Source organism: Microcaecilia unicolor, chromosome 6 (assembly GCF_901765095.1).
Source record: "Microcaecilia unicolor chromosome 6, aMicUni1.1, whole genome shotgun sequence".
NCBI lineage: Eukaryota > Metazoa > Chordata > Amphibia > Gymnophiona > Siphonopidae > Microcaecilia > Microcaecilia unicolor.
The window spans coordinates 316,071,112-316,095,553 of NC_044036.1; the positions used below are offsets into that span (position 1 = coordinate 316,071,112).

Here is a 24,442-nt window from a genome sequence, read left to right on the forward strand (position 1 = left end):
TTAAGTGCTGACTCCACCCCTGGAATGCTCCCAAAATAGCAGGTTTTGGGATAGCTGCTAACCAGCTAAGTGACACTGAAAGTGACTGGTTAGCCCCGAACAAAAAGATTTAACAGCGAAAAGCTGTTTCTGGCCAGTTAAATTGCTTTGAAGATCGACCCCAACATTTTTAAGATGCATAACCTCAACATGTGAAGACACCCGACAAGTCCCTCCTGCTGGAGGTGGTGGAGATGAAAATGGTAATGGAATTCAAACATGCGTGGGATAAACACAAAGGAATCCTGTTTAGAAGGAATGGATTCACGGAATCTTAGCGGAGATTGGGTGGCAACACCGGTAACTGGGAAGCAAAACCGGTGCTAGGCAGATTTCTACAGTCTACACCCTGATCGTGACTGAATAGATATGGATTGGCTAGAGTGTAAATTTTAAGGGGCTTCGATATTAGCGTCAGAATATTTAGTACAAGAAGAGTGCTGCCCTGAAAATGGCAAGGAGAAATCAAACTCGGGTATACATATAAAGTATCGCAAACCATGTAAAATGAGTTTATCTTGTTGATAAATGATAAATGAGTTTATCATTTACTATGTTACTCAATACAGCTAAATATAAGACATGAGCTAATTCACGAGGCCTGGAACAAAATGGAGGCTGGTTCGCTAAAATCGTAAAGAGCTTGGAAAACACTGTAAATGCAAACCATTCCCCCATTGCGCTCCCTGCTCTTAGAAATCCGCAGAAAACTGCTTCTTGAAATGTATGGATACCGTATTACTTTTGGTTGTGCTAGCTGAGCATTCCCCAATAGTCACAAAGGAGTTCCAGCTGAGAAAGAAGATAGGGCAGAGCGGTCCGTCAAAAGCTGCCTGGAACGTGTGGATCAGAAGCATGCCATCAGCGACCTCGTAGAAGGACAGCGTGCCTGCAGTGTAGTCCAAGAACACTCCAAGCCTGTCATGATGCCTTTTCGGAATAAGGATCTTCTGGTTATTGTGCCAGGCCGTGCAGCGGGAGCTGTTCCACTCCAAACACCAGGATTGGGTGTTGCGTCCTAGCAGGCAGGCGCGCTCATGGCCCTTCCGTTGGATGCTCCAGTAGGCAACTCCTACCCCCACTTGGTTACCGGATAACTGCACCTCCCAATAGTGCCGACCACTAGTGAAACGCTCCTGACACAGCACTTGCGTGAAGTGGTCAAACCTCTCGGGGTGCTCAGGGTAAGCCTGAGGCTGCAGTTTACAAGTCACTTTCCTGTTTCCCGCCATCAGGCAGAGGTTCCGATGAACAGTGTTGAGGTCCAGCGTCAGTTTGCGGGCATCTAGAGTGAGAATATGAAGAAATGGAAGAGAGACAAAGAAACCCTCAGCCACTGCTGAATGATTTATCCTGAATGTAACCAGAACAAGAAAGAAAAAAGTCCCTGGGAACAACAGTAGAGAGAGTTGTGCAATCAAGAAGCAAAGGGGGAAACTGTAAACAAACACTTTTACAGCGATAACACAGCAGTGAAGGTACAAATATATGTGATCAGCAGTCACCAGTGTTGTAACACAAGAGATTTAGGAATTCAGTGTAGAATCTTGTACAACAATTCTACAGGTAAATTGTGGCACTTTTAAGTGTGGATTGTATATGTGTGAATACCAGATATATAATGTAGGTTATTTACATGTAGAATTGCCATGGGATGCACAAATTTTTTTTTTTTTTTTTTTTTGTGTGGGGGGTGAGGTAGCAAGCTCTGGCCAGCCAAAAGAAATTATACATCTTTCCCCAATGGGAATGCACATATATTTTTAACATTTTCCCCATTGGCATTTCCACCTGCTCTGAGGCAGGAGTGTGAACCAGTGGTGGACAGAGCAATTGTGCTTAACGCTGTGATGTCTCAAAAAATAAAGTGTTATTTCACTCAGCTCATGTAGGTTTGTGACTCTGGCATTTGCACATAAAGGTCTCAGTGGCGTAGCCACAGGTGGGCCTGGGTGGGTCGAGGCCCACCCACTTAGGGCTCAGGCCCGCCTAACAGTAGCAGACATTTAGCGGTAGCTGGTGGGGATCCCATGCTCGGCCAGCTCAAGATTTCCCCCTGATGGTAACGAAAACGCTACTCTCCACAATAACGGCACCTGTGCATGCTCAGTTTTCAGTGCATGCCTGCTGCAGACTGCCAAGATGGAAAGAAGCGTTTTCTCACCAGCTGAGATATTTTTTGGGTGGTGGTTGGGGGGGGGGGGGGGGGGGGAGAACACTTGGTGCCCACCCACTTCTTGCCTAGGCCCACCCAAAATCTGTTGTCTGGCTACGCCCCTGGTCCGGATTCTATAAATGGCGCTGGAAAAACTCAGCGCTAAGCGCTATTCTGTAAAGGACTTGTGCTCTTTCTAGAATAGCACTTAAGCATGGATCTTGCACCTAACTTTGGGCATCAGACTTACACCTGCTGAAATCTGGTGTTAATGCTTGTGCCCATGTTAGGCGCACTGACACGAATTTTCAGAATGCCCCTGACACGCTCATGCTCCTCCCATTCCCACTCCCCCTTTCAAGATACCCACTATGGGAGTTATAACGCACAGCCAGATATGCATGTGCAAATATTAACGAGTGCCAATTAGCATCAATAATTGGTTATTAGCACCAAATTATTGACGTCATTGAGCTTGTTAACCAATTCATTTGCATATGCATCTTGGGAATGCAAATCTGGGGGGCCATATATAGAATCCAGCCCATAAAGCCCCAAGTGGCGTAGCTCTTCTTTTCACATATAGGTTTGTGAACATTGACGCTCTCGCTGTACATCCCGGCAAATACACCTGTGTGTTCGTGTGGAGTGGCAAGAAATGTGAAACAGTTGAGTTCGCAAGGTCAAATTCTCCAACTTTTCTTTGTGCAATGTGCAGCCCACCAGGAACCAGTACAGCTTTGGTAGAGCTGTGGTTGACTTATCCCCAAATGCACTGATGTGGAGGTTAAGCAGTGGTTTGCCCTTCTCTTCTGGTGGCCCCATTTTCCTACCTCCTATTCTCCTTCCACATGTATCAGGGGCTTTTTTCCACCCATCAATTTGGCAGGAGTGCTGCTTCCTCAGGGGGAGGATCACTAACCAAAATTCTAAGATGCCCATCTGGATGCCTACAAACAGATGGCCAGACAAACAGACACTTTGCACAAATAATTCATGCACTTTGCATGAATAATTCTATCGCTACTTAGAAAGACAACCTATAGCACTTCCCTCCATCAGCAACACGAGGAAATCATATTTTACATGCGGGGTTTCAACTTACACTGAAGAAAGTCCACTCGTCCCTGAGGCTTCAACGTGAGCAGGGGTCGATTCTGTATTCCAGGAAGCAGATCCCTGGAAGGAGCTGGTACATCATATGCTGCCAGGAGCCAGGAGGACAGAAAGAAATTGATTTAGGGCTCCAGCAAAGGGAACATGCAAAGAGAACCTTCTCTGTTTCTTGGCTCTTAAGGAGTCACCCATTTACAGAAACTGCTTCCTTTGCTGCCCCCTCCCCACAACAGACACACTCCCTTGTTTCTGGACATGTCATCTTATCACTGTGTAACACAGCTAGAATAAAACTGGACATGACACAGGGAAGTGACCATATCCACCACCATCACCAGTAAATCACCTACAGAGGTTAGTGGGATGCACGGCAGAGGATGGGGGCAGAAAGGGGGCAGAGGATAGAGAGGAAGAGGGTGGGAGAAATAATGTTGAGGCCATCAAGCTCTCTCTGTTTCTCTTGTGTATGGGGTGGGGTGTTACAATAGGGCTGCTGGTCCTATGGCATCACCTGTCCCGCCCTTTAAGTACAAAGTCAGGCCACGGCTAGTATAGGAGGAAATGCATCTTGACTTTAGTTTTCCACAAAGGGCTAGATTGTATATGGCACTGAAAAATTGGTGCTGAAAAAAATGATCACTAAACACTATTCTATAAAGGATCGGGCCTTATTCTGTAATATTGCGCAAAAATTCCAGGAACGTCCATGACCTGCCTTTCCAGATCTGCACAGAAAAGTGTATATTCACATGTTTATAGAATAGTGACCGTGTGCATCAATATCAATTATTGTCAATTAGTGCCAATAATTGTTAGTACCCAATTATTGGCACTAATTGGCTTGTTAAGCATTTAAATAGCACACGTAATTCTGAATGTCATATATGAATTAGGGGGAAGTGGCTTCATGTGGTTTCCATTTTGGTCTGTATGAGAGTAATTCTATAAGATGGTGCTTGGTTTTTAGATATGAAAAATCCATGTAAACGTCTGTACTTTAGTCATTTATGCGCATACATAGCAATGTACACAGGGGCGTAGCCAGGTGGCCAATTTTAGGTGTAACAAACAAAAGCAGGGCAAAACGTTTCCACAAAAAGTCCAGCAGCACAAAAAAAAAAGGTGGAAGAAGTGTGATCCAGAATGATCAGACACAAGCGAATTCCAAGCTTCTAAAAATGTTTCATTCTCCAACAGTACACTATAAATATCTCCAACAGTTCACCAACAGTATAAAATTTAGGTGCCTAAGTCCAAGATTGGTAATCACAGAATTTGTGTCTCCTCTAGTGCTCTGCTCTCTGCCCCTTCCTGATCGCCAACCCAAAATATTAAATACCTGAGCTGGTGGGGCTCCCCAAAGCCCTCCAACTGATTTCCTTCTCCTTGGACACCTAGTGCTCTTCCAAATGGCAGCCGACAAATCTGGCCTCAAGATGACACCGCTGCTGGCAGGTTCAATGCGTGTGCATGCACGAAAACTGAGCATGTGCAGAAGGGGCTGGTGTCGGTGTCAGCTCCAGGCAGGTGCTGCTGCCTGCTGTTTGGAAGAGCGCTTGGTGCCCAAGCAGGAGGAAATCTTCAACTGGCAGAGTTTAGAGATCCCCATCAACTACAGCAAGAGTGCCAAAATTTTGGGTGAGCCCCAACCCCCCCCCCCCTCCCCAGCCACCCATGACTATACCATTGGTACACAGGTTAATGACCTCTAATCAGATACCTACCAGCATAAAAGTATGCACATGTACCCTGAAAATGGCAAGGACAAATCAAACTCGGGTATACATATAAAGTATTATATACCATGTAAAATGAGTTTATCTTGTTGGGCAGACTGGATGGACCGTACAGGTCTTTATCTGCCCTCATTTTTCTATGTTACTATGTTACTCTTTAGGGTTCTACATGGAATGTTGCTACCAATTGGGATTCCGGAATCTTGAAACTCTTTAGGATTCCAGAATCTTCAAGAACTTTTAGTACAGGAACAGTGCTGGTCAGACTTCTACGGTCTGTGCCCTGAGAATGGCAAGGACAAATCAAACTCGGGTATACATATAAAATATTATATACCATGTAAAATGAGTTTATCTTGTTGGGCAGACTGGATGGACCGTACAGGTCTTTATCTGCCGTCATTTTTCTATGTTACTATGTTACTCTTTAGGGTTCTACATGGAATGTTGCTACCAATTGGGATTCCGGAATCTTGTAACTCTTTAGGATTCCAGAATCTTCAAGAACATTTAGTACAGGAACAGTGCTGGTCAGACTTCTACGGTCTGTGCCCTGAGAATGGCAAGGACAAATCAAACTCGGGTATACATATAAAATATTATATACCATGTAAAATGAGTTTATCTTGTTGGGCAGACTGGATGGACCGTTCAGGTCTTTATCTGCCGTCATTTACTATCTTACTATTGTACCCAAGGCCCTATTTTCACTCTGGGCGTGCAAATGGGCAGAGGGTGGGTAGTACGAGCACATACACAGATGGCTTACAGAATGCTGTATTTCAGGTCTGTCAAAACTCATGACTAATGATGGGCCACTACGGCAGCCTTGCATTCATTGATGGGTTGCACTGAGATATTCTTCCTCTCTATTCTTCTCATTACAGTTACTTAGGAACCAAATTTATTTTCTGTAATTAACCAAATGTTAAATTTAGAATGTGCATTTGATACTATGATGTGGGCTGCACAGAATTTCACTGTGGCCCACATGTTTGACACATGCTATATTTTATACCCATGTTCGTGCTAAACATAGGTGTGATCATTTACAGCTCTATGGCTGGTGTAAGTGATCTTGCCTTGGATGACAGTATGTTTTCAGTCACTTATGCCAGTGTTTTATAATGAAAAGTAGGCTTGAAATCAGTGTGGTTTTGCTACCTTCAATCTGGCATCTGGTTATAAAATTTAATTCTGTAAGGAGCTGCCTAGATGTAGAGGAAAAGATGGCATGCAAATGGCGGCTTTCTAGTCATTTGCACATGTAAGTGGCCTCTTATAGAATACTATCTAGAGGTGTGAAATAGAAAAGGTTTAAATTAAAGTAAGGCAAGATATATGCAAGCGTAAAGGTTTAGCAATCTGCAACCTTCCAGCCTTTTCCATTTTCCAGTCTGCATCTCTCAATATTCCTAGGATCTTGCTTGAAAGAGAGACGAGTCATAGAGGAACTGAGACTTTTAGTTCAGCTCTTAGGCAACTGCTATCCTGGAAAGGAAGGGAGGACAAAATCTTCCTTCCAAATCAAAAAGCCCAGGGTCTGCAGAGCTCCAAGAACTCACCTTTTTGCATAATCCTATCCATGTGCTTCTTGCAAAGGTGATGAAGCTGCTCTTTGAACTCAGTGACCACCTGAACCAGGTGGGCCGAGGTGAAGTCTTCAGCAGGAAACGAGAGGCTACTGCTGGGCTTCGTCTCTACCTTCAGTCCCTCCAGGCTCTGCAGAAAGAATGTGAGCCCAATCCTTATCCTTTGGGTTGGCCTAGCAAAGATTCACGTTGGGGTCTTCTGTTCCATATATACTGTAAATACATTTTAAAAGTACCACAAATCCACCTTCTCCCCCCCCCCCCCCCCACGTCCCTCTGATTCTGAGGAAAACTGGCAGAGGAGGAAACAGCAAATAAGACATGCTGCTCACAGACGCCCCCTGATGACTTGAGGATAGAATGCAGGGGTCAAGGAGACAGGCCTCTGAGGGCAATGGTAGCTTCTATTTCTCTCCTCCAACTTTTCTTTCTGTCAGCAGTTGACTTACCAAGGCAAAGGTCTACCTTAGGAGCCATTGAGTTAGTACATCTGAGAGGGCCCCTCCTAGGAGTCTAGGCACATGCCTAGTTTGCCTACATCTTAATTCTGCCCTGTCCTTATTGCAGACCATCTTCACACACCCCTAGAGGGCTCTGAGCCCCACCTCTTCCTTACCAGTGGTTAAGAACTTAAGACTTGCCTTACTGGGTCAGACCAAAGGTCCATCTAGCCCAGTATCTTACCTCTAACAGTGACCAATCCAGGTCACAAGTACTTGGCAGAATCCCAAAAAGTAACAAGATTTCATGTTACTTAATCCCAAGGATAAGCAATGGCTTTGGCCAGGTCTACCTTCATACAAGTTTATGGACTTTTCTTCCAGGAATTTATTCCAAACCTTCTTTTTTTTTAACCCAGATTTGCTAACTGCATTTACTGATTTGTAGGAATGGAGTGAAGATATGAGAGAACTCAAACCAGTATCTTCTATGAAAATACTGCTGAGCCATCAAATCACCCAAAAAGGTAACTATGAGATCATTTCTGCCTGACTTCAGTGTGCACATGTCTGTCTATCATTCCGATAGCTGGATCATTTAATGATCTCGGGTATCAGCAGAACCCACATAGGTTTCTTCACGAGGCGTGTGACTGGTTGAATAGGGAGGTAAAGGGATTAACAAGACTTGTTTTATTTATTTGTAACTTTTTATATACTGTGACTTTGCTACACTTCAAAGTAGTTTACAGTAAATATAAATCATTATGGGGTCCTTTAACTAAGCTGTGGTAAAAAGCGGCCTCAGCATGCCCTTAAGTTGGTTTTTACCAAGTGTTAAGGCCATTTTACAGTAGCCGGAAAATGGACAATTTCCTTTTTTTTTCTATTAATGGCCGTGTTCTAATGTTGCTATTAGGGGAAAAGCGGGGGGAAGGGAATGGTACTTGATACCGCCTTTCTGTGGTTTTTTTGCAACTATATTCAAAGCGGTTTACATAGTATATACAGGTACTTATTCGTACCTGGAGCAGTGGAGAGTTAAGTGACTTGCCCAGGGTCACAAGGAGCTGCGGTGGGGATCGAACCCAGTTCCCCAGGATCAAAGTCCACTGCACTAACCACTAGGCCATTAAAAGAATTACCAAATGATAAGTAGTAGTAGCACTTACTGACTCCTATTTTGTAGGCGGTAAGGGTTCACATGGTAATCCTGCGCTAACCAGTTAGCACACGGTAATGCAGGTGCACCGACTAACGCAGGAACGCCTATTCTCTGACCCCTCCAACAAAAATTTTAAAATATTTTTTAGCACATGGGTACCGCATGCAGATTTGGAACTTACCACTGGACATCTCAGCATGTCCTGCGGTAAACCATTTTAAGCTATGGTAAGCACATGCTGGCGCTTACCGCAACTTAGTGAAAGACCCCGACATGCCCAAAAGGCAGTCCTCATTCAAAATCTCAGGACACCTATCTCAGGAATGTACCAAGCCACAGTTGCACCCAGTGTAACTTGCCCAATGGTACCTCTCATCCCATCCACTTCACCACCACCAATGAGAGGAGATGTGGGCTGGGAGTGATTTTTATACCCCTCGGAATTTGTGACCTCACCGCTTGCTCGGCCCTTGGTATGGCGCTGCCTTGCCTTCCCTTACCTGTAAAAGCTGCAGGTTGCTACCAGGCTGAGAGAGTTGGTCTAGCTTCTCCTTGCTTTGCAACAAGGCTTCTCTTTTCTCCATTAACTGTTGAAGTTTGGCTTCAATCCGGATCAAGACAGCTTGTTCAAGGCTTTCCATGAAATGCTGCACCTTTTCTTGTGTGCTTGTCACCATCTGTACCATGTCTGAAAAGCTCTTTGTCAACTCCTCTTTATCTCGGAGAGTGGCGATCTAGACGCAATGAAAGACACAGAAGCCCCATTAAAAAAAAAAAAAAAGGAATGAACGATAGGCCATTCAATTAGCCTGTACATTCAGTGATGGAGAAAGTAAACAGGAAAATAATGGGCTTAGAGGGGAGTCTGAAAAATACTATATACGAACTGAAAAAGACAGCAAGAGGCCATTTTACCTGGTTAAAGAGAAGCATTTCGATAAGTGGAAACCAAACTCGGAGCTAGCTCAAAGGTTCAAATTTATTTGATATACTGCATATTATACTTAAAACCATAGCAGTTACACAGTTTCAATTAACAAACAAAGATAAAGAAATACAATTAAAAAAAAAAAAAAAACAACAACAATACAGGTGCATGATTACAAGGTAGTTTAAAATACAACCCTAATTCAATAACATCTACTATAATAAAACTCACCCTCAATGTTCTGAGGACACTGACGTCAGTGAAGCCAAGCCCTGACTTCCTTCAAAAAGGTTCGAAGGTTCGTGGTGGTGAAGCCACCAAAATCGCTCCGGGCCCTGCCCTCGAGGGCGGATCAATGGCAGAACAACGAAGGGGTTGGCCAGGGAGGGAGGGAGGGGGGGTATTGGCGACGAAAACCTTGCTAGCGCCCGTTTCATTTGCTCAGACACGGGCCTCTTTTACTAGTTTTAAAATAAAGAAAGCCCAGCGCTAACTGTTGCTCTGGTGCCCCCCCCTCTCTCCCCCTCCTCATGTGCATTGGCATCTCCATGCCCTGCCCACCCATTTGCATCGGTGCCCTCCCCTCCCCGCCAACATTGGTTCTACCTGACCTTTTGCATCAGTGGTAGCATGCTGCTTTGCTCTAACCCTTGTGCTCTCCTCCTAGCTCTTGTTTAAACCTCCCATCATACCTCCCATCATGCCTTTGGCAGTGTGGCCAACCTAGCTTATTTCCCCGTGAGTTTGGGCTTGTAATTATTTGAAGTTGCGGTTTTTATTTTGAACCTGCGGGTAGCTTGTTTGTAGGCTTGTTCTTTCTTCTTTTATTTGACTTTATATACTGTCAATTGCCCACAGTTGTTGCCGTGATAACATTGTGTCAGCCGGCACTCAGTCCCGCCTTTTCCTGTCCTCTTTCATTTCCTTATTGGCTATGGAAGAAGTTAATCACAACACGTACCGCCCTTGTATTAGGACTGCCTTCTGACACCTGGGACATCTACTATAATAAAACTCACCCTCAACGTTCTGAGGACACTGACGTCAGTGAAGCCAAGCCCTGACTTCCTTCAAAAAGGTTCGAAGGTTCGTGGTGGTGAAGCCACCAAAATCGCTCCGGGCCCCGCCCTCGAGGGCGGAGCAATGGCAGAACAAGGAACAGGGTTGTCAGGGAGGCGGAGGGGAGGTGGGACATCGCTCCGGGCCCCGCCCTCGCGTCAAACGTCATGACATTGGGGGCGGAGCAATGGCAGAACAACAAAGGGGTTGGCCAGGGAGGGAGGGGGTGTTGGCGATGAAAACCTTGCTAGCGCCCATTTAATTTGCTCTGAAACGGGCCTCTTTTACTAGTACCTTATAAGACACATTGAAAAAATTGGGCTTATTTTTAGGAACAGGTTTTGCTTGTTTTGTGCTTGGTTTTTTTTAAGCAAAACGTGCTCATTTTTCCACGACTACCTGGCAACAGTGCCCTGTGGCTGTGCAGAGCATAGCACAGCAGTGAGAACATAACATGCCTTTGTGAAGGCTGAGCCAGTGAGGCAGGCTTTTGACACTCTTGAGCTTTGGCACCATGAGCCAGTGCCTCACCTGCCTCATGTCTTGAGGCTGCCCTACCAAACCTTCTCCACAAACATAGGCCAATACCAGAGGCCAGGGACCGCCCTTGGGGACAAGGTTGCCAGGTTGAAAAATTTTTCCCCGCCCAAAACCCACACAAAGTCAAACCCCGCCTCCGACGTTATCAACCCCGCCACCAACGTCATCAACCCTGCCCCGACGTCTTTAACCCCACCTCTGATGTCTTTAACCCCGCCTCCGACATTCCTCCATCATTAACCCCGCCTCCGACGTCCCTCCGACGTCATTAACCCCGCCCCTGTCATTAACCCCCGCCTCTGCAGGGCTTCTATTGGACCAAATTGGACCAATAGAAGCCTCAGAAAACCGCCCAAACCCACACTGCTGCCGTGAAAAAGCAGCCCAATTTCCCGCAGCCATCACAATTTCCCCGCACCCGGTTGCGGAAAGCCGCCCAATTGGGCGGGAAAACCGCCCACCTGGCAACCGTGCTTGGGGGATGTGAAGAGATGCAGGGCCATGTGCAGAGATTCATGGCGGGGCCCCATTTGCATGACAGTAGGGACTAAAAAAGGAAAAGAGGGGCCATGTGCAGAAAAACACAGTCACTCAATGGTAGGGCTGGCCCTGGGATAGGATTCTTGCTCACCTTGAATTTCATGCATTGTTCCACCAAGGACATTTGATCTAAACCTTGAACCTGCTCATCCTAAACGGACTTCTGTTTTGCGTTCATGGACTGCTAGAAAATCAGTTTTTAGAAAAAAGAAACAACATACTTATGCTCCTAAGGTAGCCTTCTAAATTTGCGCCTTGTTTTCAGCCAAATTTAGAAGCATAACTTTTCAGTTGAAAATTCATCCTAATTTAGAAGCTTAAATTTAAGTCTGTCATTTGTTTGCCTAAATTTATGAGTCTAAATTTATGAGTCTAATAGTGAAAATCAGTCCTAAGCTCCTAACTTCTTTTCCCCGTCCTAAATCCTCCCGTTAGCACCCACTTTTTATGCTCCTAAATTTAAGAGAGTTTAGAGAAATTCTGAGTTAAAAATTATGTACTCAACCCTAGTAAATTTTCAAACAGGTCAGTTAATGAGCATAACTCTCAAAGTTAGGAGCATAAATCCTTTCAATATTGGGCCCCATGTTTTTGTGTTTAGAAAGTCCCCCTCGAGGCAGGAATATTGAAAGAGGACCTCCTTGGGGATTTTGAACAACATTCTGAAGCTAAGTACAACAGAGGTTCCAGGTTACCCAGTTCCAGGAAGGAGATTTTAGGCCCATCTTGGATTTATGACAACCTCATCCTGATGCATTATGGGACCTGCAGCACTGAATTCAATGGGCAGAATCATGGGCCATAAATCTCACATTGCTTTAAGGTGTAAGTTAAAAACCAGAACTGTCCAAAAAGTCTCCCTCCTGGAACTAGGTAACTTGGCAGCTCTGGTACAATAGAGGTGTGGATTTCTTATACCACTTTTCTGTGGTACAATCAAAATGGATTACATTTATTATATTATAGTACATGCTGAAAAATTTCACGCATATTGCTCAGCAGTTGTGAGATCTTTTTTTCTTCTTGCACAGTATTTTTGCCTGTATTGTTAAATGGCCAGATATTATCCATATATTTCTGAGCTCTGAAGCGTGAGGGCAGGACAGAAAATGTTCCAGATAGCAGCAATATTCAGTCGCTATCCAGAGAAGTTATATTTTAGTTTAGATCTGCTGAATAACAGGCCTAATGAAAGGTCAAAGAAGGTGGAGGCGACCCAAAAAAAGGGGTTGTGCCTGGAGAAATGTTGATAAAAAGTTTTATTCAATCAAATACAATCCCAGGCCTAAACCAAACAGATAGTGTCAGTGTGGTCATTGCTTTATCCATATATCCAGTTCTACTACCTATACAGATTGTTGTGCCAAAAGTAAGGATTGGCTTCAAGATGGGACACAAAAGTAAAGTTGGCTCAGGGCACCACAGCCCTTTAAGCTGGCCTTGGATAACTGTGTATATTACAATAGAACAGGGGTTTTCAACCCAGTCCTCAGGACACACCAAGCAGTCAGGTTCAGTGGCGTACCAAGGGGGTGGGGGTCCGCCCCGGGTGCACGCCGCTGGGGGGGTGCCGCGTGCCTGTTGGCCGAGTCCGCTCATTCCCTCCCTGCTGCTCCCTCTGCGAGGAACAGGTTACTTCCTGTTCCAGGGCAGAGGGAGCAGCAGGGAATGAGCGGACTCGGAGCCGACAGGCGTGCGGCCCCCCCCCCCCCCCCAGCAGGTAAAAATGCACCTGGGGGGGAGTTGCACTGCACCCGGGGGGGGGGGGGTGTAATTTCACCGCGGGGGGGGGGGGGCGCATCGGCGATCTGCCCCGGGTGTCAGCCAGCCTAGGTATGCCACTGGTCAGGTTTTCAAGGTATCCACAATAAATAGCATTGGTAGATTTGCATATAATAGAGGCCTGGGTTGAGGACCACTGTGCTAGAGAAACATTAACTTGATGATTGGGGTATGTTAAGTGTTTGAATGCGAAAGACCTTCAATACACTTCTGAAAAAAACTACTTTAATTTAATTCTGATATTTACAATCCACTTAACCATCAAGTTTAAGGTGGAGAACAATCTCATATTATAAGCAAGCACTATCTCTGACCCCAGAGAGCTCACAATTTCAGTTTTTGTACCTAAGGCAATGGAGGGTTAGGTGACTTGCCCAGGGTCACAAGGAACTGGAGTAAGAATTGAACCCAGAACACCAGGATCAAGGCCCACTACACTAACCAATAGGCCAGTCCTCCTCTCATCTCAGGTCAATCTTGCTCTGGTGAGCAGTTCCAGAAATTTTCATAGACTACATCTGGTCTAGACGTATTTGCAATCTACTTACTTTTATTGCATTCATTTGTGTTTGCCAACTGTAGATCTCATCTTCAGTGCACTGGATGCCTCTCTGCAGTTCCTTATGTGGAAAGGACTGTATCTAAAGGACGAGAAAAAAAAAAAAGTCAGTATGGAACAAGTACAGTCCAGATTTAGTGGACATTTCCAGGAAACGTCAGTCAAAGAAATATCCAGTTGCATGAGTAGCGGTTTAAGGCAGAGGTAGTGTGGTCTAATGTCCACAGCATTGAGTTCTGAATTCCCTTTCCACTTGAGATTCCAGGCCAGGGTTTCCAGAAACCTGTCCTGGGGCCTCCACAGCCAGTCACGTTTTCAGGAAATTCAAGCCGAAAGAGGAAATGGCATCAGAAGTGATCCTCTTTGGCTGAAGGGAATAAAGCAGCAGCACACCAATGGGCCCATTGAGGTTAATGGAAAGAAACCGTCATCCGCCAGCATGGACAAAAGGGAAGGTCCTTTCCCAGTAGTAGCTCAAAGTGAGTTACGTTCAGGTACAGTAGATATTTCTCTGTCTCCAGAGGGCTTAAATTAACACCAAGATTTAGGTGCCCCAGTGCCAAGCGTTTAATGCCTTAAGTGGGCATTGGTGCACCTAAAACTAGGTGCCAACAGTTATACCAGGTCAATGGCAGTCTCAACCATTGGCACCTGTGTGCCCTGAAGTACAACTTATTGTATTCTATAAGTTACGCACATATTACCTGTATGTAATGTGTACAACGCTGCATACATCTAGTAGCGCTCTAGAAATGATTAGCAGTAGTAGTAATCTCAGAGACACACACATGACCCGTCATTTTTTTTATTTGTATTTATTTTCAGCACTTCATAGTTAGTTATTTATTTAATACGTTTATACCCCACATTTTCCCGCTAGATGCAGGCTCAATGTGGCTTACATGAATCTGTAAGAGGGCTACAGTACAGAAAGTACAATTAAACAGTGTAAAAGTAAGATAGTAAGCATCATTTAAACAATAATGTGTAAAAGATAATGGAAATAATAAGGATAATTAGTGTCCAAGAGTGTTGATTAAACTAGGAGATGATCAGAATTATGTTGAACCTGTAGAATAAGCCTTCTTGAACAAGACGGACTTCAATACGTTTCTGAAATTTAAGTAGTTCTGGGTAGATTTTACTGATTTGGGTAAAGCATTCCACAGTTGTGTACCTATGAATGTGAAGTTGGAGGCATAGGTAGATTTGTACTTAAGGCCACCACAATCTGGGCAATGTAAATTTAAGTAGGATCTTGATAAACTGGATCTATTTCTGAGTGGCAAGTCAACCAATTCAAGCATACATTCTGGAACTTCCACAAAAATAATTCTGTGAATTGAGGTGCAGACCTTAAAGGCAACTCGTTCTCTAATGGGAAGCCAGTACAGTTTTTCGCGAAGAGGCTTGACAGATTCGAATTTAGATTTTCCAAAGATCAGTCTAGGCGCAGTGTTCTGAGCATTTTGAAGTTTCTTGAGTAGATGTTCTTTGCAGCCTGCATAGATACTGTTACAATAGTCCATCTGGCTTAATACCATAGATTGTATCAAATTGCGGAAAACATCATGGGGAAAATAAGGTTTTATTCGTTTGAGTCTCCACATTGAATAAAACATTTTCTTTGTGGTGTGATTTATTTGGGTTTCCAGTGTTAGGTGCCGATCAATTGTGACTCCTAGAAGTTTTAAACTGCAAGTGATATACCGCAAGTGATCCCTGAGGTGACAATGCGGTTTACAATTTCTATTACAGGCACTTTCCACTGTCCCTAATGGGCTCACAATCTAAGTTATATATTGTACCTGGGACAATGGAAGGCTAAGTGACTTACCCAGGGTCACACAGAGCTGCAGAGGGAATTGAATCTGCTTCCCCAGGATCTTAACCCACTGCCGACCGTCAAGCAGAAGCGGAAATTGAACTCAGTTCCCCAGGTCAGCAACCCGCTGCATCCACTCTTGCACCTAAGTGCTAGACAATTTTGGTGTATATATTACAGAATAGTGCCTGGCACTTATGTATGTAAATGCCAATTAATGGCACCAATCCCACATGTATAAACGCTATTATTCTATAACTCACATGCAAAATTAATGCCTATTTTTAGACACCAATTTATAGAACTGCCTTTTAAGTTTGTACCTGATGCAATGGAGGGTTAAGTGACTTGGCAAAGGTCACAGGAAACTGCAGTGGGATTTGAACCTTGGCTTCCCTGCTTGAATCATTAGGCAACAAAGCTGAGGAAACAGCCCTCATGGGACAACAGGAAGATATATGTCATCCTTCTACCTGGAGCACTGTTTTGTTTCGATGTCCTTTTGACAGGGGTAAATTAAAAAGTTATCTAGCAGAGAGGTTATGGTTGTGGCCTGGGTGTGCTAATCTTCTCTTCACTCCACACCCCTGCTTGTGGTGCATGCCTGTCTGAACTTCTTTCCACTTCATCTACAGCACTCTCCATTTCTCAATCCCCCCACCTATCCCCAGGTAATTTTTCTCTCAAACCCCTCCTCCCCCCCCCCACCCCACACACACTTTTTTTGTCCCCAGTAGCTGCTGCCTGTTCTTGAAGTGGAGGGAGATACTGAGTACAAGAAACTGCTGTGCTGGGGACAGGGTGGGGATTAAAAGGGGAAGTCTCCTGGAGATAAGTGGGGAGGCCCATATCATTCACTGTAGATCAAGAAGGTAAGGTAGAAGGGAGTGCACAGAAGGTTAACATATTCATTGTGCTACCCCCATCACTCCCTCCCTACTGCCTTTTTCATGCCTATTTAGGGAAATAAAAATGACTGGTATATTCAGAGCCTCTGTTAGACATGCTGGAACCCAGAGAAGAAATCTGGGAAGAGGCCACACAAACTTTTCATTAGGCTGTAACTTCTTCAGCAACAGGCAGGCTTGGGTCCTGTAATGGAAGTAAATTTTAAAGATTGTTTTTCAACTCTGTCTTTGACCGAAAGTAACTTTTCTTGTAAATACAAAAATAAGTTGGAATGCAGAAGATAAGACACAGCTCTAACTAATTTGGTATGCAAAGGGGAGGAAGGTTCTTGCTTTCCAGCTCTAGCCTGGCCACCTGGAGTTGGAAGACATGTGACTACGTTCCCACAGTAAGCATTCTGTAATTTTCCTTAGCTGTAATTTTCCATAGCTCTGAACATGAGCTCAGAGCCTAACAAAAAGGGAGAGCTTGTCACAGCAGAGTTGGGGTTCATCTGTGAGCAGACGTGCTGTGCAGAGGGTTTGTTCCTGGTTGTAAGGAGACTTTGAGCCTTCGCTGTAACAGACCTCCCGGCTGATGAGATAAGGGCCTGATCTTCCTGACCAGTGATGATTGTATGTATAGTGATGCAATTATTGCTTCTTTTTCCTGGTCTAAGAACTCTTGGCATTGCTTAGATGTAGAGACCAGTGATGTAATGATTGTTTATACAGCTAATCATTGTGTGTATATGTCTTAACCATTGTATATATATCCTAATCATTGAAGAATTTAGCTCCTCTAATAAAGGTTTTCATTTACTTATTACGAATCCAAAAGAATCCATGGTAATTATTAAGCAGTCTGTGTTAGTGAGACAGGCTGTAAATCTATAGCAGTTCAGGTCCTCTTATTATATGGTGACCCAAGGCAGTTGACCTGGTTGAATTTCTAATACTGGCCCTGATCCCTGACACTCCAGCAAGATGGATGAAAAACTAAAGTGATGGAAAACAATTCTGAACTTCCTGTGCAATCACAGGTTACTGGAAGCTCAATTTCAAGAAGAAATTTCTCATGAAGTTTCTATGTGAAAAAACTGTGACAATAAGTATATTGTAGTTGCAAAAGGCATTGGAAGGATGGAACCCTGGACACAGCTTACAGTTGGAAGACCTAATTTATTAAAGGTTTTGTCCCAGTGTCCACACATGGAAAAAAATCTTTAATAAACCAAACCCTGAATGTATTAGCCAGGACTCCTATTGCTGATAAATATACACAATGAATTGAAGAGCGAAGAAAATAAACTTTGGGAAGTTGTATAATAAATTACAAAATGAAAGAAGTGCGTATTAAGAAACACAGACGTGAAAACAAAAACAGATTAAGGGGAGAAAAATAAGAAACTGAGCAAATGAACCTTTGCTAGATTGAGGAGAGATGAGTCCAGTGACTAGATAAGACTTTGTACTACCTATCTTGTCCATAGGAGCCAATTTTTAAAATTATTAGGGGTGCTAAGCCCAGTGGAAATAACCCTTCCTTGGACTCATACAAGGAATTTTCTCAATATTGGGGGTGCTCAAGCACCCACAGCATCGGCTCCTATGATCTTGTCCCTTGTATATATCTCAACTGCACTTGCCCCCTCAGTCACCTACTTATTAAGATGTTTCAGTTAGGAGCAGCATTAACATCATATCCATATTATTTGAAAGTTCTAATTCATGCCTATTAAGGTGTTTCATTGGTATTATGCTGACATTGTATCATATCTATGTTATTTGAATATTTTTCCATGCTGCCTATTATGGCATTATTTGTATTCTGCTAACATGGGATAAGCATAAAAGAATCCTTTGCCGAAGGAATGGATCCTCAGGAGCTTAGTCAAGATCGGGAGGCGGGGCTGGTGGTTGGGAGGCGGGGATAGGGCTGGGCAAACTTATACGGTCTGTACCAGAGCCGGTGGTGGGAAGCGGGACTGGTGGTTGGGAGGCGGGGATAGTGCTGGACAGACTTGTACGGTCTGTGCCAGAGCCGGTGGTTGGGAGGCGGGGCTGGTGGTTGGGAGGCGGGGATAGTGCTGGACAGACTTGTATGGTCTGTGCCAGAGCCGGTGGTTGGGAGGCAGGGCTGGTGGTGGGGAGGTGAGGATAGTGCTGGGCAGACTTATACGGTCTGTGCCTGTGCCAGAGCCGGTGGTTGGGAGGTGGGGCTGGTGGTTGGGAGGCGGGGATAGTGCGGGGCAGACTTATACGGTCTGTGCCCTGAAGAGCACAGGTACAAATCAAAGTAGGGTATACACAAAAAGCAGCAAATATGAGTTATCTTGTTGGGTAGACTGGATGGACCGTGCAGGTCTTTTTCTGCCGTCAAATACTATGTTACTATGTTACTATATATTTCTGTTACATGATTGTTCTACAGTGCTATTAAATGCTTACATTTCTTGCCTTACTCTTAATGGAACTCCAAGATTCTTTACTTAATTTCAAAACACAAAACAATTTTTACTTAACTTGGAAGGGATATCTTAATGTGATGCCTCCTAAAGCTAGAAGTTATATTACTACTACTACTACTACTATTTAGCATTTCTATAGCGCTACAAGGCATACGCAGCGCTGCACAAACATAGAAGAAAGACAGTCCCTGCTCAAAGAGCTTACAATCTAATAGACAAAAAATAAATAAAGTAAGCAAATCAAATCAATTATATCCTTAATAAACTTAATGCACTAACTAGTTTTACTCCAACAGCTCTTTCTAACTAAACGAGACCTGGTGTTTCTTGTAATCTGGAACAGGTGGTTACTCCTGTAAAAGTGGAGAGGGTGGGAAGATGAGTATCAGCTTTACCTTATTCAAATACTTGAAAGGTATTAATCCGCAAACAAATCTTGTCCAGAGATGGGAAGGCGGTAGAACGAGAGGACATGAAATGAGATTGAAGGGGGGCAGACTCAGGAAAGATGTCAGGAAGTATTTTTTCACGGAGAGGGTGGTGGTTGCTTGGAATGCCCTCCTGCGGGAGGTGGTGGAGATGAAAACGGTAACGGAATTCAAACATGCGTGGGATATGCATAAAGGAATCCTGTGCAGTAGGAATGGATCCTCAGAAGCTTAGCCGAAATTGGGTGGCGGAGCAGGTGGGGGGAAGAGGGGTTGGTGGTTGGGAGGCGAGGATAGTGGAGGGCAGACTTATACGGTCTGTGCCAGAGTCGGTGATGGGAGGCGGGACTGGTGGTTGGGAGGCGGGAAATACTGCTGGGCAGACTTGTACGGTCTGTGCCCTGAAAAAGGCAGGTACAAATCAAGGTAAGGTATACACATATGAGTTTGTCTTGTTGGGCAGACTGGATGGACCGTGCAGGTCTTTTTCTGCCGTCATCTACTATGTTACTATGTTACTATCTTGGTATAATTGGGGGAGGGGGGGGGAAAGGGGGGGATTAATGTTAGTAAAAGAATAAAAAGCATGATGACGGATGCAATGGTAGTGCTTACAACTGTTCGAGATATGGAGTCTACTGTATGTATAGAATCATAGTATACCATCAATGGAAAGTTTGGAATCCAACGGATAGAAGGGGGGGGGGGATGGGGGGGGGGGTTGTTTGGGGAGAAAAGAAGAAAATGATTTGATGTGTGAGTGACGAAGGATTGTTAGTAGTCTGCTGTATTAGTATTGTTATCTGGTGAAATATTCTGAATGTATATTTGATATATTACATCAATAAACAGATTTAAACATAAAATGCTTACATTTCTGATACTGTATCAAGTCAGTCCTATTACTAGGTTTCAATTTGCCATCTCCAAGTTTACCTGATTGTATTTATGTTTATATTTGGTCATTTTACTATTGTTATGCTGTTAAAATGATAAGTTTTATGTCAAGCTGTACCTGCTGTACACTGCCTTGGGTGAATCTCTTCATAACGGTGGTCAATAAACCCCAATAAATAAATAAATAAAATGCAGAGAAAGCCAGCTAAAAGACAAAATCCGCTGTATTTCCCCTTTGCTATGTAAAAAGATCTATTCATTTATTGGGATTTGTTAACCGCTTTTATGAAGCAATTTACCCAAGGCAGTGTACAGCAGGTACAGTTTGACATCAAACTTAAAATTTTGTTAACAGCGCAACAGTAGCAAAATGGCCAAATATAAGCATAAATACAATCAATGAAACATAGTAATAGGATTAACATAAGTGTCAGAAATACACACATTTAACAGCACTGCAGAACAATCATATAAATAACATACAACACGAATGATACCACAATAGACTGTATGGAAGAGCATTCAAATAATATAGATAATATACAAAGTCAGCATAATATCAGTGCTCTTATGGTCTTTTCTTCCTTATCTGCAGCTCCTGGATGTCCTTTGGGGTTAGTTGTGTGAGCAGCAGGGGCGTAGCCAGACACCCATGTCTGGGTGGGCCTGGACCCAAGGTGGGTGGGCAGAACTCCGCCTTGTCCTACAAGTGATTTGGTTTCTCCCTCTCTTGCCTGCAAGCCATATGGTCTTTCAAACATCCCCTCTCTCCCATATACCTTTTAAATAGCAGATTTTCACCGGCAGCAAACAGTTGTTGGGAGTTTTTGGCTGGTGGGGCTTGGGGTCCCTGCCAACCACATTGTAGGTGTGCTGCTACTTGGTGGGCCTAAACCTAAAGTGGGTGGGCCTGGGCCCACCCCAGCCCACCCTTGGCTATGGCACTGGTGAGCAGACTCTAATGGCAAATGGACATCACAGCCCTGTGCAGACAAGCTCAGACAGGATGTGGTCGGGATCATTGATTCACACATGCCCAGCCAGACCAAGGAATAGCACACTTAGGACTTCTGATTTTAGATTTTAACCGATAAAACACCTTTGATGCAGAACTGTTAGAATAGATGTTTTATTAGAAAAACACCATTTCCTCTGGTATTCTCTCTCAGCCCTCCACTATCTTGCCTCCTCCACTCAGTTTTTTTTTTTTTTTTGCCTTTCCTGTGCTGACAGCTCCTAAGTGCATTGGAAAAGACACCCAGCAATAGTACCTGTGGCACAAAGTGATTTTTGTACCCTCAAAGAACCCCAGGTTCGCAGGAAAATAAACACCTAGGAGAGAAATCCTAAATATAATATGTTGTCAGTATAAAAACTCCAAACCGCCCAAAACACAGCTGCCAGGCTGATATATGGTAAATCACGTTTCGAAAGTGCTAAACCCCCCGAGAAAAGCTGCACTGGCTCCCAATCAAAGAACGGATCATCTTCAAAATCTGCACCTTTGTCCACAAAATTATCTATGGCGTAGTCCCAGGTTACATGACAGACCTCATAGATCTATCAACCAGAAACAGAATCGGATCATCACGATCATACCTAAACTTACATTACCCAAATTGCAAAGGACTTAAATACAAATCAACTTACGCATCCAGCTTCTCCTACGTAAGTGCAAAACTATGGAATGGACTCCCAAAAGCTGTAAGAGTAATCCATGACCATCTAAACTTCAGAAAATCACTAAAAACCATCCTCTTCAAAAAGGCTTACACCCCACTGATCCAACGTAAATCCCCACATCCAGCAACACAGCACAACCAATGATCGTAATGGCCAATATACAATCCTCATTCCCTTCGACCTTCATGGTGTCTCACACGCACCTACCTCATTTGACCACAATACAACCTTGTATTTCTTATCAACCGACTGGCGAATGCCTTTACGGTATTATGTAAGCCACATTGAGCCTGCAAATAGGTGGGGAAATGTGGGGTACAAATGTAATAAACAACAAACAAACAAATAAATAAATAAATAATTTCTGTTTCTGTGGTGCATTCAGTGTAGGGATCCTGACAATGAAAATACAGGCATATAGACACATGCAGCCCCTTCCCCCAATACCTGCTTCTCACTGTCGTCTTCACAGATTGTGCTGTGCCCCCTGTGCTCTTCCTGCAAGCACTCCAGACATATATAAGACTGGTCCGTAGTGCAGAAGAGTGCCTGGAACCTGTCATGCCGTAGGCACTGCCTGTCTGCTCCCTCTGTTAGCTGGGGGCTGTTATGGGCCAGATTCTCCATGCTGTTTCCCAGGTGTGTCAAGCAGGTGGTCATACAGGCTGGGCAAGAGCTCAGAATCTTGACCCTCTGCCCCAGGCACAAATCACAGGGCACGAGGAGGTTCAGCACAGAGCTGGTCAAGTCTTGCACCAACTGGGTGAGGATGTGGTTCTTGCAGAGGCGGGGGGTGGGTTCAAAAAAAGTGCGGCACTGTGGGCAGCTGGCTGGAGCCCCTGGCTGTGCCCAGCACTGCTCGATGCAGCCCAAACAGAAGCTGTGTCCACACGGGATGGTGACCGGGTTCTGGAACATGTCCAAACACACCGAGCAGCGCAAATACTCTCTGGAAAAGAGAAGGTGGGCTGCAGCCATGATGGTCCCCGGGAGCTGCAAAGGGAAAGAAATAAAGTGGCTGCAGCCTGGGATCGGAAGTGGCAGACAATAAGAGGAACTGGACTGCATCCTAAAGTGTTTACAGGAAATGCTGAAAGATCCTGGGCTTCTTCCATCATCACCACCTCCTTCTCAGCCAGTTGCTTAGAGCAGGCTTGAAGAAACTGAGCCAAGCTTGTAAGTTTCCTTAAGCTCTTTCAGATTTCCCCGATGAAGGCTGCAGCTGGGTATGTTATTAAGAAGTGCTAAGAAACATCAGACCTGTAAATAAAAATATATAGGTACTATTTGTCCAGATGATTTCCTTTTGTTTTCCTTTCAGGAACATGAGATGCTATTACGCTGCACCAGATCTGACAGCACAATGAAGTGTTTGCTTTGCTATCCTCTTACTAAAATGTGGAAACTGTACAATATCAGTCAGCCCAATACCAACCTGAAGCTCAAGGAGTCATCCAGTTCTACCATCAGCTTTCCTTGCAAAGCAACTGCTTAGCATAACTCTATTACATCCTTGCATCTATGTAGTTTGTTGCTTCCCTTACATTTCTATGGTAAATAAAAGTAGAATGTTTCTTGGTTCAAGTAGAGGTTCCATTATGATCCCCCTTGACCTTAGGTCTGCATTTAACTTAGTTGATCAGCAGCTTTTATTGGAACAGCTTCAAGTCATTGTGCTGGGAAGGCACAGTTCTTCAATGGTTTCTCTCTTTTTTAACTAATAGATCTTTTCAAGTTTCATGACATCATCATCTTTCTGTTTGCAAGTTATTAGAACCCTGTGGGACCCCACATTCCATTATGGTCCCTGCTCTTAACGTTTTCTTCTCTCCAATATTCACCCTTATTCGGGGATTTGATGTCACCAGTTCTTTTCCACACTGATGATATCCACATTTTTCCTTCTGTAGACCCTTCTCATCCTAATCTTCAATCACTTAATTCCTGTTTATCTGCAGTTGGCACTTGTTTGCAAACACATAAATGAAAGTTTATTCCAAGCAAAATAGAAAGCTGTTTGGTTTTCTTGCAAGGAATCTCTGGAATGAGAGGGCATAAGATGAAGTTAAAAGGAAATACTTCTTTATGAAAAGGGTGGTGGATGCATGGAAGACAGAGATGAGGACTGTATTTGAATTCAAGAAAGTGTGGGACAAGCTTGAAGGATCTCTTAGGAGGAGGAAGAGATAATGGATGATATGGATGGGCCATATTGGCTTTATCTACCTTATTTTTCTATGTTTCTATGTAAGTTGCCCTCTCCTACATAATTCCATTCATGTTCAATGAACCAGTGATGCTTAAATCCCCAACCTTAGTTCTTGGTATCAAATTAGATTTTTCTCTACCTCATTGTAAACATATTTCTGGTCTGATTCACTCTGCTTTTTTCACATTGAGGAAGCTTTAGTCAGCAAGATTTTTCTGATTCATTCTCTTATTTTTTAATAGAGAAATGTGGTAGCCATGTTAGTCCACTTTTAGAGGTAATCAATAGGAATAAAACAAAATAAAACATGGAAAAGAAAATAAGATGATACCTTTTTTTTATTGGACATAACTTAATACATTTTTTTGATTAGCTTTCAAAGGTAGCCCTT

At 43.9% G+C, this 24,442-nt stretch overlaps 1 protein-coding gene across 1 annotated transcript; it reads right to left on the reverse strand.

The window, feature by feature from the left end:
* Nucleotides 1–642: 642 nt before the first annotated feature.
* Nucleotides 643–22,820, reverse strand: LOC115472659 (tripartite motif-containing protein 16-like protein). The gene is made up of 6 exons (XM_030206995.1): nt 22,290–22,820; nt 13,641–13,733; nt 8,744–8,977; nt 6,612–6,768; nt 3,300–3,398; nt 643–1,324 (listed from the first exon to the last, which is right to left on the reverse strand). Exons 1-6 carry the CDS (start codon nt 22,818–22,820, stop codon nt 732–734), a joined length of 1,707 nt encoding a protein of 568 aa, XP_030062855.1. The 3' UTR covers nt 643–731.
* Between the last annotated feature and the right edge of the window lie 1,622 nt (nt 22,821–24,442).